This window comes from Sorex araneus, chromosome X (genome assembly GCF_027595985.1).
Source record: "Sorex araneus isolate mSorAra2 chromosome X, mSorAra2.pri, whole genome shotgun sequence".
Lineage (NCBI taxonomy): Eukaryota > Metazoa > Chordata > Mammalia > Eulipotyphla > Soricidae > Sorex > Sorex araneus.
The window spans coordinates 123831065-123845482 of record NC_073313.1 but is presented as its reverse complement, the minus strand read 5'-3'; the positions used below and the strand labels follow the sequence as shown (position 1 = coordinate 123845482).

The following is a 14418-nucleotide window of genomic DNA, read 5'->3' as shown; positions in this document are numbered from 1 at the left end:
ACCCACCCCAAATCCAGAAACAGGTAAATGGTTTGAAGAATAGTTTTCATACCACAAAATACCACTTACTTTGATATTGTAAGAACATTTAGTGGATTAATAAAAAGATTTGTTTATTGAATGGCTACTGACCCCAAACAAAAATTTATGCCAGGTATCTAAATGTGCTATTTCATTTATCTGTTGCTTCTGTACTAGTGATAAATAAAGTATTTTTATGCCAACTTATATGGAACTATTTGGGATAAATGTTTGCAGAGTTATTGTAAATACAAATGCCTCTATTATTCTGTTGGATAAGAGAGAAACAGATTTGTTTGAAAACACCTGGAATGAGATACTGCACAAATAACTGCCAAGAAATTCTTGATTAATAAATATTATTCAAATTATGACGTGTATTTAATTTACCCTTTAAAAATATTAGAAGTCCTTTATAAATCTTCCTAATAGGTGATCCTGTGCCATAATAACACTAAGAATAAGGATGAGAGGGAGGTGAGAGTCAAATATATTGTGCCAATATTTAAGGAACACAAGGAATTTTTCAGAGTTGTTTTGGGATTGTCTATATCACAATCATATTGGGAACTAATAAAATATATAGATTCTCTAAAAATGGAACCCAAGACTGCATGTAACAAGCCTCCAGGTAATTCTACTAACATAAGTCAGAAATGCCTGGCTTACAGGGAAATTTAACGCTATTTTTAATGGAAATATGCTGAAATTTTATTCAACTTATTCCATTTAATAATTAATAACATGCCAGAACTTGTTATACACAAAGCAAAATATTACGTGCTGTAATACCTTGGAAGAATTTGTGCAAGGAGGATGAAGCAAGGATGACTCCTGCATAATTCAGGAGTCAATAATCAGTTTCCTTTCTGTACTCTTTTCATGACTTGTTCATTTCCTATTTTATGCTATTTAAGTCTCAGACCCTGCTTAATATGCTCCAAAAGTATTACAAAGTGGGTACCACATAGGAGCACAGAAAACTGGCATGAGGAAAGAGAATGCTACAACAGGGACAAAGAACCACTGATGATTTTCCTTGCTCCAAGAAAAAAGCCAGAAATCAAATCTAGAAGAAAGTCATCCAGAAAACAAGTCATCCAGAAAAATATCCAAACTATCTTGTCATGTTAATCTATGACTCTAGCATAAGCTTTGGCTATACCCATAATTTGGAAGTAATAAAAAACAAAAGAAGAAGCAGCCACATAAATATAACACTAGATTGCTTGATTATGTGGAACATGCCCTTTATCTCTTCCCTTTCATACACACTAGTTATCCTTCTCAACAGCTACTTGTGCTATGAGAACCCCCTTGACCTCTAAATTTCTATTGGTGTACCTGGTATAGAAAAATGTGAGAGAGAGAAAAAGAACCTACATGTAAATAATCAGGCCATAAATGTTAAGAGCTGAAGAATGTCAGAAGTATATCCAAGTGATATTCTTAGATAAGTAGTAAGTAACGCAGAAAAAGTTATGAAAAGGAGTTAATAAAGTTTGCTTGAGATTGGTTTAGCATTCAAATAAACAAGGGTTTAATAGCAATGCCAACATTGTTAACAGTTTTAGAATTTTCTAAACTGGGTATGTTTTACAGGTATGTATACAGATCCTCAAGAAATCATATATAATAAAAAATAAGTTTCAAATATTGCCATGAGCTATCTAAACACTGTTTGTATAATTTTATCATCTGATACTGTCACTCTCATTTTAGATTTTCATCCATTATACATTTAAAATGATTAATCTCTAGAAATGCATAATTCTAAATACCTCCTATATTACTCTAACATTGTGCATTATCTAAACTCAGTTGATTTCATAAATTGAAAGACCTTTGTGGTTTTCTAAATATCTTGAAGTTACAAAAACAAAACCTGGCTAAAATGCATACATCATTGTGTTTTCATATATATTATCATTTTAATCAAAGTGGTCAATGACAAAAGCCACTATGTTTCATTTCAGACACCATCAGGTGTCTTTTCCACCAAGAGCCTATTAAGTCCAGGTTGTGCTTTTTCATGTATGTGTGTCAACAATGAAATATAATGCAATCAAAAATCAGATTTTTCTAGTGAGTTCCAATCCTTTTGTGGAAATACATAAATCCCCAAAGCTAACAGTTTCACCATAACTTTGCATCTCACACTCTGCCTTTTGAATTAGATATTTCAGGCTGACCTGAGAAAGTGAGGGTCCTGTCCCCAGGAGTCTCAGATCTGCCAGGATACGAAAATCAAGGCCATACTATCAATTTAACCTGGTTTTGAAATTATTAGGTACCCAGAGCTAGCAGAAAGAATATGTTAGGATGGCAGGTCACTATTTTTATCATAAGTTTAAGGGAAAAAGAAACTTTGAAATAACACTCCTGAAGTAGAAAACAAAGCTTACTTCTGCTGCAAAGTTAATCTGTGCATTAAAGAGATTTTGTCAATTAGATAATTCTCAACTTCTCATCTTTCCTTTTTATTTCATGAATCAAGAAAATATACAAAGTGGATTCCTCAAAGCCTCTCAAAATTTTCAAACCTTATGTTTGATAATACTAGGATATCTATTTTCTAACAATACTCCCTAAAGCAGTATAAGATTTAATGTGGTCCCTGTAAGGATACCAAAGACATTCTTCAAAGAAATAGACAAAACACTCATGGAATTCATATGGAACAATAAAATCCCATGAATAGCTAAAGCAATTCTTGAGAAAAAGACGATAGTTGGCATCACATTCCCCAACTTCAAACTGTACTACAAAGCAGTAGTAATTAAAACAGCACAGTATTGAAATAGGAACAGACCCACAGGCCAATGGAACAGAATTGAATATTCTGCCACAGACTCTCAAATATATGATCACTTAATCTTTGATAAAGGAGCAAGAAAGGTGAAGTGGAACAAGAAAAGCCTCTTGAACAAGTGGTGCTGAGAAAACTGGAAAGCTACCTACAAAAAAAATGAACTCTGACCTTTGTCTAATGCCAGGCACAAAAGTCAGATAAAAGTGAATTAAGAACCTCAATATCAAACCTGAATCCATAAGGCACATGGAAGAAAATGTAGGAAGAACACTCCATGACATTGAAGCTAAAAGCTTCTTTAAGGACGAAACACCACTGACCAAGCAAGTAGAAATAAACAAAAAATGGAACTACATCAAACTAAGAAACTTCTGCACCTCAAAAGAAACAGGGACAAAAATACAGAGAGCCCACAGAATAGTAAAAAATATTTACCCAAGACCCATCTGATAAGGGGTTAATATCCAGGATATACAAGACAGTAATAGAATTGGACAAAAAAAACCACGCCAACCCCATCAAAAAATGGGAAGAAGAAATGAACAGAAGCTTCCTCAAAAAAGAAATACAACTGGCCAAAAGGAACATGAAAAAAATGCTCTACATCGCTAATCATCAGGGAGATGGAAATCAAAACAATGAGATATCATCTCACACCACAGAGACTGGCTCATTGATTTGCTCGAACAGGCACCAGTAACTTCTCTCATTGTGAGACTTATTGTTACTGTCTTTGGCATATTCAATACACCACGGGTAGCTTGCCAGGCTCTGCCGTGCGGGCTCTATACTCCTGATAGCTTGCCGGGCTCTCCGAGAGGGGCGGAGGAATCGAACACAGATCAGCCGCATGCCCTACCGCTGTGCTATCACTCCAGCCCCACAGAGACTGGCACACATCAAAAAGAACGAGAACAGCCAGTGCTGGCACAGATGTTGGGAGAAAGGAACTCTCTTTCATAGTTGGCAGGAATACCGACTAGTCCAGCCTTTTTGGGAAACAATAAGGGCATTCCTTAAAAGACTAGAAATTGAGCTTTCATATGGCCCCACAATACCACTTCTGGAAATATATCCTGATGGTGCAAAAAAGCACAGTAAAAATGACATCTACACCTGTCTGTTCATTGCAGCACTGTTCACAATAGCCAGAATCTGGAAGCAACATGAGTGCCCGAGAGCAGACAACTGGTTAAAGAAACTTTGGTACATCTACATAATGGAATACTTTGCAGCTGTTAGAAAAGTGGAATCATGAAATTTACTTGTAAGTGGATGGTCATGGAGAGTATCTTGCTAAGTGAAATGAGTCAGAAAAAGAGGGACAGATATAGAATGACTGTACTCATTTGTGAAATATAAAATATCATAATATGAGATTAACCCCTGTAGAGACAGGGCCAGGAAGATTGCTCCACAGTTGGAAGCCTTCCTTATGAGCTGGGGGAGAAGGAAGCTGGAATAGAGAAGGGATCACTAAGTCAATGATGCTGGAGGGATATCTCGGGATGGAAGAGATATGATGAAAATAGATAAAGGACCAAACATGATGGCCTCTCATTATCTGTATTGCAAACCATAGTGCCCACAAGTAGAGAAAAAGTAAGAGGGAGACTCTCTGCCGTAGAGGCAGGGGAGGGGTGACACGGGAGGGGTGGCACAGGGGTGTGTGTAGGGATACTGGGGACACTGGTGGTGGAAAATGTACACTGGTGGAGGGATGGATGTTTGATCATTGTATGATTGAAACTAAAACATGAAAGTTTTGCAAGTGTAGCTCACGGTGATTCAATAAAAAAGGATATCTATTTCCACATTATTGATAATTACTTAGACTATATGTGGCTGCAGACCAATTTGATAAATCTGACATATTTTCAGGGCTTGGTGCAGTACTATGATTGAATTAAATGTGAATAAAAGTTATTTATATAGCAGGCTAGCTTAGTTCTCAAGTCATACTCTTCTAGTGATTTAAATTTATGGGAATAGAGCCAGAAAAATAATAGAATGTTCATGTCTTCTCTATTACAGCTCTTAAATACCCAGCTTGTCTTTCTAGTTCATTTCTATTGTTTTACCAAACATAATGAGAGTTCAATTTTTGCCAGTATAATTACTGAAATATTCAATAGCCTATTTGAATGGAATAGTAATAAAGTCATCATGTGACTAGTAGAATAACCAGAAGGTACTATTCTTTTACATAGTAAGTTCTATGCTTTGCTTAGTTTCCATCTTTAGACAGTCTCTGTATTCCTTGTTCTGCTCACAATGGATATCTTTGTGTCCATTGCAGCATATGTACTATTTCTTTACAGATTCAATTCTATATTTTCATACATATTCATGTATTACTAAGTTATGATCAACTAGTCAAGCAAATCTCAACTTCGTTTATTTCCATTGAAACATTTCTAAGTATACTTCAGGAATGTTAAATCTGTAAATATATATTTTCTCTCCCTCGCTTGTCTATTAAATATTTAGAAAGTTAAAGTGCTAATTTATCTATTAATTACATATTTTTAATGTGATTTCAGGGTTTAGTAAATAACAGTCTTTAAACTCACTGGAAATTTCACATGAAAAAAGATTTAAGGCTTTTTTGAATCAATTTTCCCATTTTTATTGAAGTAACAACACATTATTATATGAACTAAGATTCAGGTATGCATTATAAATAAACAACATGTGTTTATTCTGTATTTGGGTTTATCGCTAGAAGTTCAATTCTATATCAATTTGAAAAGCAATAAGAATTTTGATGGTATGTTTTTAAAGGTACCTTTTCTAATATTAGATTCCTAAATCATCACACGAAGTTATATTTTAGAAGCTGAAGCAATGGTGCAGTAGATATGGTGATGGTCTTACATGCAGCCATTCTGGGTTATGGTCAGCATCCCATATAGTACCCTAACCCCATCAGGAGTGACCAGTGAACTCAGAGTCAGTAGCAAGCCTTGAGCACAGCTGACTATGGCACAAAAACAAAAATATATGCTATATTTAAATATTATCCTAATTGTTTATTTGGGAAGCACACCCAGTCCCAAGGACTTACTCCTGGCTCTGCATTCAAGGGCCACACCTGGTGGGCTCAGGGGACCATATGTGGTGCTAGGGATTGAACTCAGGTCAGCCACGAGCATGGCAAATGCCATACCCTTTGGTCTGCTTAAGTTTATTTTTTAATTTATGCATATCTGAAAGTTTCATATAAAGAAAGGTAAATCACAGTGGCTTAAGGGTTTCTTTTTATGTTTTTGTGTATTTTCCAAATATTTTTCATTACAAAGTGGGCATTCCATTTAAAGTCTGAAAAATCTATCATTAAATTATTTTAATCTGTTTTATTTTTATAATAAATCAAGGTCATTGGGGCCAGGAATATAACTAGGTGATAAAGTACATGCCAAAAATATATGAGGCCCTCATAATGGACTCTGACACCATAAAACAAAACAAAAAAGACACAATTACCCCCAGACCATGCTCCACCCAACGCCTAGTAACCTTCCCATCAAAATTCTTTCCTTTTCCTGGTAAAACAGAAGAAATAATTTTAAATAATAAAGACTAATTATAGAAATAAACAAGAAAGCCAACATACCTCTTGATTAAATGGGCTCGACTGTTCACATAGTTGGAATCAAAGGAGAAGTTTTCATTCTGCAAATGGAAAAAATGTAACAGATGATTTCTAAAAGGAATCAATGATTAGGGGTAATTATCCTACTCTGAAAGAAGCAGTGAATGATGATCATACTGTGGGGTACCTGTTGACTCCTTCGTGTCCTGGAAGATGTGTGGAGGAAGCTTTCAACTGCAGACCAAGTTGAATTTGTCACAAACATTCCTTAGATTAGAGTTGGCTATTGATGCTACTTTGGCAAAGATAAGCCTGCCTCATAATCTTCACAGAAACTAATTGCTTCTCATTCGCCAGTGACCTTCCATCTCACCATAAATTCAAATATATTTATTAGTAGCAGATGATGTTAAAATATTTATTTTATAGATATGGAAAGGAAATTTCCATTGTGTTTTAAACTCTCTATTTCTTTTTGTCTTAAAACAATTTGCTCCGCACTAGTTATACAGAAAGGCTTTCATTTAGCAGATATGTAAAGGCAAAGTATTATGCCTAAAATGAGGTAAATGGTAATTCCACAGGAGGTTCCAAAGCCTTTTATATGGAACTTGAAGCTTGCAAATAAGCCAGCTTCTGTTCCTACCATTAATACACTAGTTTCTAATATAGTGACAACAGAATGCCTAAATAAAGTCTTCACAGAGGCAAATTCAGACTACAGACCAGATAAAAGAGAGGAAAAACTGCTATCAGCATCTACAAGTTGGGGGACAATAAAGAGAGGAAGCTTAAAGAGTGAGGACACCAGGAAAAGTCAACAATAAAGTAATCAAGCTCTTAATTAAATGGATCTTCCCTCACCACTAAATTATAACTCCCATTAAACCATTCCCAAACACAGATCCCCCACCCTCCTGAAATTATATAGAAAATCTTTACAGCTTCTTCTGAAGTAACTTCCGAGAATGCCTAGAGAAAGTAACACAAAATCTATCTAGCTAATGAAAGAGCAGACTCCTTTAAGAGGATGATCCCTGAGACATTAACTGTACTATGTTTTAGATACAGTTTTTAGTTTTAAGGGGTAATGGGTTAATAATTAGTAAAAAAAATAGAAAAGAAAATAGGGGAGGAAATAACAGATTCAATAACAATATGAGCATCAACAAGTTAATAGTCAGTGTATGGGATATAGTTTAAACAAATGAAGATTGGGGTGCTAAGTATATGGGAAAAGTTGGGGAGAAAGTATCCAAATAGAAACCAAAATCCTTCCATTGTACCATACTTTAGGTATGTCTATGAACCATGTTCCCAGTTAAAGGGGTTTTAAATTGATTAATGTAACTCCAAATAAATTCTGGTGGGATTGGAAGGAATGGACAAGGAGAGCAAAAATCAAAACGTTACTTTCACTTCCTTCATTATTTTTGGTTTATAGTCCCACCTGGAGGTGCTCAGTGCCTACTCCTATCTCAGTGCTCAGAGATCACTCCTGGGTTCAGAACACCATATGTGTTTCCAGGGATTGGACTCTGGTCTGCCATATGCAAGGCGAGCACCCTACCAGCTGCGCTATCACTTGATCCCCACGTCAGTTCACTTCTAATTTGTCACAAGAATATAGACACTGAAATTGTTACAAACATAATAGGAGGAAAAGGCAAACTTGAAACTGTACTGGGTATATAATAATGGAAGTATTGCTAGAAATTATCCATCAAGCAAGAAACATTTCTTGAAATACCTTATTATACCAACATAATAAATACATTTACAAGCTAAATGTAATTTTCATATGATATTCCGTACAGTCTACAATGTAATAAGTGGGAGTCTACTTGTTTGCCCTCTAAACAGCTTTTTATTCAATGGTGAAAGAACACTGTCACTGGTGTTGGGGATATGGAGTTGGAGTATTACTTAACTGAAACTCTATTATTAACAATATAATAAACCATAGTTTACAAATATTAAAATAATTTTTAAAAACAAGGAATTGACTAAGCACTAATGAGTTCAATCATTAGTTTTACTGTGAAACCTTATACAAATTACCTAATATTTAAGGGACTTACTGCTTTCATGGGGGTGATAGAAGATAAATCAAAATGGTAATTACAATTGCATGTATCCTTACTAATAGTGGAATAGAGGCAGCACTTATCTCCTGTTTTCTAAAGAACCTGAAACCCCAACTAGAATCAGTATTTTATTTTTCCACTTATTTATTTTTCTTGCAATACAATAAATAAATAATAATTTTCTATGGACATAATTTCAACACCACACTCACCAAAAAGTACTCATATCACGCCCCCTTCCTTACACCTACCTTCCCTCTCAAGAGCCCACTCCCACAGCTCAGTCGCGTGTGTCAGTTCCCTGATTTGTTTCCTTTAGATCTTTGTTGCAGTCTTGCTATGTAGTTTTAAGTCTCACATAAGAGATCATTCTGTGTCTGTTCCTTTTTTTAAAAAAATATTTTATTGGGGCCTGAGCGATAGCAAAGCGGGTAGGGCGTTTGCCTTGCACGCGGCCGACCCGGGTTCGATCCCCGGCATCCCATATGGTCCCCCAAGCACTGCCAGGAGTAATTCTTGAGTGCAAAGCCAGGAGTAACCCCTGAGCATCGCTGGGTGTGACCCAAAAAGAAAAAAAATATTTCATTAAATCACTGTAAGATACAGTTACAAAGCTTTCATGATCGGGTTTCAGTCATACAATGTTCCAATACCCATCCCTCCACCAAAGTACACTTCCCACCACCAAGATCCCCAGTATCCCTCCTGCCACTCCTCTTTACCCAGGCACTTTCTCTCTCTCTCTCTCTTTCTCTGTCTCTCTGTCTTTCTCTCCCCACTTTTCGGTACAATGGTTTGCAATACAGATATGAAGAGACTATCATATTCCTTTGAGGCAGGCTTCCAACTGTGGAATATTCATCCTGGCCCTTGTTTCTACTATCCGTGGGTATTAGTCTCATATTATGTTTTTTATAGCACACAAATGAGAGCAGTCACAGAGACTGGCACACATCAAAAAGAATAAGAACAACCAGTATTTGCACAGATGTGGAAGGAAAGGGACTCTCATTCATTGTAAGTGGGAATGCCAACTGGCCCAGTCTTTTTGGAAAAAAATATGGGCATTCCTCAAAAAAACTAGAAATTGAGCTTGCAAATGACCCAACAGTACTACTTCTGGGAGTATACGCCTGGGGTGCAAAATCACACAGCAGAAATGATATCTGTGCTTGTATATTCATTGCAGCACTGTGCACAATTACCAGAATCTGGAAACAATTCAAGTACCCAAGAACAGACGACTGGTTAAAGAAGATATGGTGCATCTATACAATGGAATACTATGCAGCTGTTAGAAAAAAATGAAGTTATGAAATTAGCTATAAATGGATGGACATGTAGAGTAACATGCTGAGTGAAATAAGTGAGAAAGAGGACAGAAATATAATGACTGTGTCTGTTCCTTTTATTCTGACTGACTTCACCCAGCATAATATTCTCCAGTTCTATTCATGTTACTGAAAATTGAATGATTTTCATCATTTTAGAGCTGAATATTATTCTGGTTTATGTGTGTGTGTGTGTATCACTTGTATCACTTGTCATCTGATGCTCATCGATTTGCAAGAGAAGCGCCAGTAACGTCTCCACTCATCCCTGTCATGTGATAATGTAGCCCAATGGCATCTGCTCACTCCAAGAACATGAAGAGGGTCTTGACAAAGAAGTCTGACCATTTCCAAGGTGGACGACCAGGCATTCTTTTGATGTCCTGTGGAATCCAGTTGGTAACAGCTCTAGTCCAGCGGTCATCTCCAAATCAGATTACGTGTCCAGTCCATCTGATTTTCAACACCTTGGCAAATGACACACCATCCCAGATTCTCAATAGCAGACAGAGGTCTGAACTCCAGATTTCTTCTCTCACTTGAGTGAAATGTGATATTACAAGCATAGCTCTTTCGACTCCTCTTTGGGAGACCCGAATAGAATTCTTATTCTGTTTTCATAGGGCCCAGGTCTCTGAGGCATATGTTAGTGCAGGAAGGATGGTGGAGACGAAAAGATGTGCCTAGAGCCAGAGTTTCTTCATCCTCTTAACACTACTAAAGGGTGAGGGATCAAGAGGATACTGTCTTTTTATAAAAAGTATTACAACATTCTAAGATATTGTCACATTATGAAGCCATTTTTAAAGTATAGTATTTTACAAATATTTGAGATGGAGGCACCCAATGTGTGTGTAATATGTTCTGTGACATCTCACCTCCAGGAATGGTTTCAGATTTACATGTTTGGGCAAGTAAGTGAACAGTTCCAGCTTTGTCCCTATTGACTGTACCAGTTCTTGGGTCAGTCGAATAATGCATATATAATCATAAGTATTCCTACTCATAGGCACTGAATTAAAAGAAAAGAAGGCTTGCTTATAAAAACTTTTTTTAATTTCCCCCCTGTACTCTGGAACGTAGACTGGTTGACCTTGGTAACATGCCAGGCATGATATACCACTACATGGAGTATCAATGCCTTCCTACCTGTTTTTTTTTCGTTTTTACTCTGAAAGACTAAACTACCCATTATTCTAGGTCCTGTATTCCAAATGTAAGAATTATGTTTCCCAAATAAGCTCAATGCATATTAGGCAGTTGCCCCAGAGTACATCTTTATTCAATACTTCTGTACTAGCCATGAAGCAGATTCCTAAACTGTTGTTCTCCTACTGGATGGCGCAAAATATTTAGACAGCTATTGTCTTTTGCCTCTGCAGTAATTCTCAAATCTCTTTGTGAGGCAGCTTGGTTGGAGGTATACAAACAATCTATACAAAATAATTACTCTCACAGAGGGTACGGCGTTTGCCTTGCACGCAGCCTACCCGGGTGCGATTCCCAGCATCCCATATGGTCCCCTGAACACCGCCAGAGGTCTTTCAGAGTGCAGAGTCAGGAGTAACTCCTGTGCATCTATTCTGCACTCATTATAACCACATCTCAAATAACTGAGTTAACCAGTCTCAAGGACTTTATTAAGGGTCTATATAAACTAATGTTGAGTATTCCGCAGATTCGAATCACATGTTCAAACTCAAGTCATGTTACATTTTTTCATACTTCAGGTGGATACTCCGACCACTCTGAAGAATGAAACAATAAGTTATGTTCTCATTAACTTATAATTGGTTTATAGTACTATGGAATCTTTTATGGTTTTAATTTATTCTATTGTTATTATTGTCTATCTTTTAGTTTTAAGTTATTCTATTGATATTCTATTATTATTCCATTATAGTGTTATTATATTTTAATCTATTCTATAGTTATTATATATTAATTTATAGATGTACACTTCTATATGGTGCACTACACACCACCACCACTATCAAAACTTAAGAGTCATCTAAGAGGTAACAAAAAGATCCCTTCTCATTCATCACACTCTTCCCTCTGCTTTCCCTATGGTAAGCATATAATTTTTACGGAGTCTTTATGTTAACTATATAAGTTAAACCATCCAATTATTGCCTCACACTTCCTTACTAATTTCACTTAGTACACTCAACTCAGGATGCAACCATTTTGGCCTCAAAGACACAGTTTAATCTTAAATAATATTCCAATGACTATCTACATCACAACTTTAGGGATTTTTGTTGTTGTTTAGTGCACCACACTTAGTGAGCTTAAGGGCTACTCACTTGTTGCTCAGATGTCACTCCTGGTGCTGCTAAGGGGACCATAACAGGCCAGGGATCAAAGCTTAAAAACACAGTCCTGACACATGCAAAACATGCATTTCCTATTGTGTTATCTCTCTGGCCCTTTATCCTCTTAATTTGGGCTATTGTGAATATGATGTGAACATTGGGATCCAAATATCCTTTCAAATTTGTGTTTTCAGACCTTTAAAATAAGGGCCTGGAATAGTATTGCTGGATCATATGGAAGTTGGAAACAATTTTATCTTAATAGTCCACCTCTTCTAATTCCTTACTGGGCCTTAGAATTGACACAGAAACTGTTGATTTTTTTTCTTTTGGGTCACATCTGGAAATGCTCAGGGGTTACTACTCCTGGCTATGCACTCAGGAATTTCAGAAGCCTCACAGGTAAACGTGATGTATATACAGATTGGAGAAATGTCATGTGCAAACCATTGGCCACAGGCTTTAATCATAAGCCTAGCTGTTTAAGATATTACCTATTATGTCAGATTATCTTACAAGGTCATCTCATTGTAAAATGAAAACTCACAGCAGAAATTAAATGTTTAAGAACTAAAAGGAGATTTTCTTTCTTGGATGAATATATTAGCTCCTTGTTAGCCTTATTTAATGAAAACTCGCTTGACATTATACCAAAATCCTTTTAAAGTATTTTAAATGGCAAACAACAAAGCATTTGAGAGTGGAAATTTTCTCTAAATGTCACATTAATTTCACTAGAAAATGTCCCCAACTCTAATGAGACAGCCAAGTTAACAAAGGAACACAGAAAAAGAGACAAGAGTAACATTTGTTTCTGTAAAATCTAATTTTGTCACTTAGAAAAAGGTGGGCCTACAGCAAAATTTTATTTAAAGTCTCAGAGGCATCTAAGAGTCACTTTCCTGTCATTTAATATATTTCTTCCAAATACTTTCTCTAATTAGAAGTCTTTATCCTAGAAATTCACCCAAGTGCAAACTTCTCACTCGGCACAGGTGTAATAAAGTCTTGATCTTCTGAAAACCAAAGAAGCAAATACTTCTGTATAGATTAATGTTTTAGGTGACTTAGAGTTTTATCCTGTTATGATTAAAACTATGATTTAAAAAGCTAACCATTCCTTAGAGAAGAAATCAAAATATTCCTGAAAAAAATGAGAGTGAGAATATGAGCTACCAGAACTTATAGGACACAGAAAAAGCAGTGTTAAGAGGAAAGTTTATAGCTTTGCAAGTATACATCAGGAAGGAATAAAGGGCCCACACAAACTTACCTTCAGAGCTCAAGATCTTGGAAAATGACCAATAAAAGGAACCAAAAACAGGAAGAAAGAAGGAAATAATTAAACATCAAGCAGAAATTAACTCATTGGGATTTTCCCCCGCCAAAATACAAAAGATCAATGAAACCAAAAACTGGTTCTTTGGAAAAATACAAGATTGATAGACTACTAGCAAGACTCACAAAGAAACAGAGAAGCCTAATGGAATGTATCAGAAATGAAAGAGTGGCCATCACAACAGAAACCACAGCAATTCAAACGATCAGCAGAGAATATTTTGAGAATTTTTATATCATGAAACAAGTGAACCTAGAAGAAATGGATAAGTTCCTGGATACATATAGCCTTGCATGGCTGAGCCAAGAAATTTGGAATATCTGAACGAACCTATCAGTATCAAGGAAATCAAAATGGTAATCAAAAGTCTTCCCAAATACGAAAGCCCAGGTCCAGATGAATTCACTAATAAATTCTTTCAAACCTTTAAAGAGGACCTACTGCCAATGCTTATCAAGCTTTTCCAGGATATTGAAAAATAGAAGCACTCCCAAACAGTTTCTACGAGGTAAATATCACCCTGATACACAAAGCACACAGAGACACCACAAAAAAAGAGAATTGCAGACCAATATCCATGACGAACACAGATGCAAAGATCCTCAACAAAATTCTAGCAAAGAGAATCTGATGACTCATCAAAAAGATCATGCATCATGACCAATTACCATTTATCCTGGGAATGCAAGCATGGTTGACATTCACAAGTCAGTCAACATAATACACCATATCAATAAAAGAATAAATAAAACCATGTGATCATATCAGTAGATGCAGAGAAACCATTTGAAAAGATGCAGCACCTGTCCATGCTAAAAACTCTAAACAAAATAGTAGCTGAATGAACATTTCTCAATATAGTCAAAGCCACTAACACAAATCTACAGCATACATTATTCTTAAAGGGGAAAAACG

The 14418-nt window shown here is 36.1% G+C and overlaps 1 protein-coding gene across 3 annotated transcripts in view; it reads right to left on the bottom strand.

The window, feature by feature from the left end:
- PCDH19 (protocadherin 19) overlaps positions 1-14418 on the bottom strand; it is a 163983-nt gene that overhangs the window by 70166 nt on the left and 79399 nt on the right. For all 3 annotated transcript variants that reach the window (XM_055121826.1, XM_055121827.1, XM_055121828.1), the window contains exon 4: positions 6450-6508. In XM_055121826.1, the coding sequence (XP_054977801.1) occupies positions 6450-6508 (59 nt within the window). The remainder of the gene's footprint in view (positions 1-6449; positions 6509-14418) is intronic.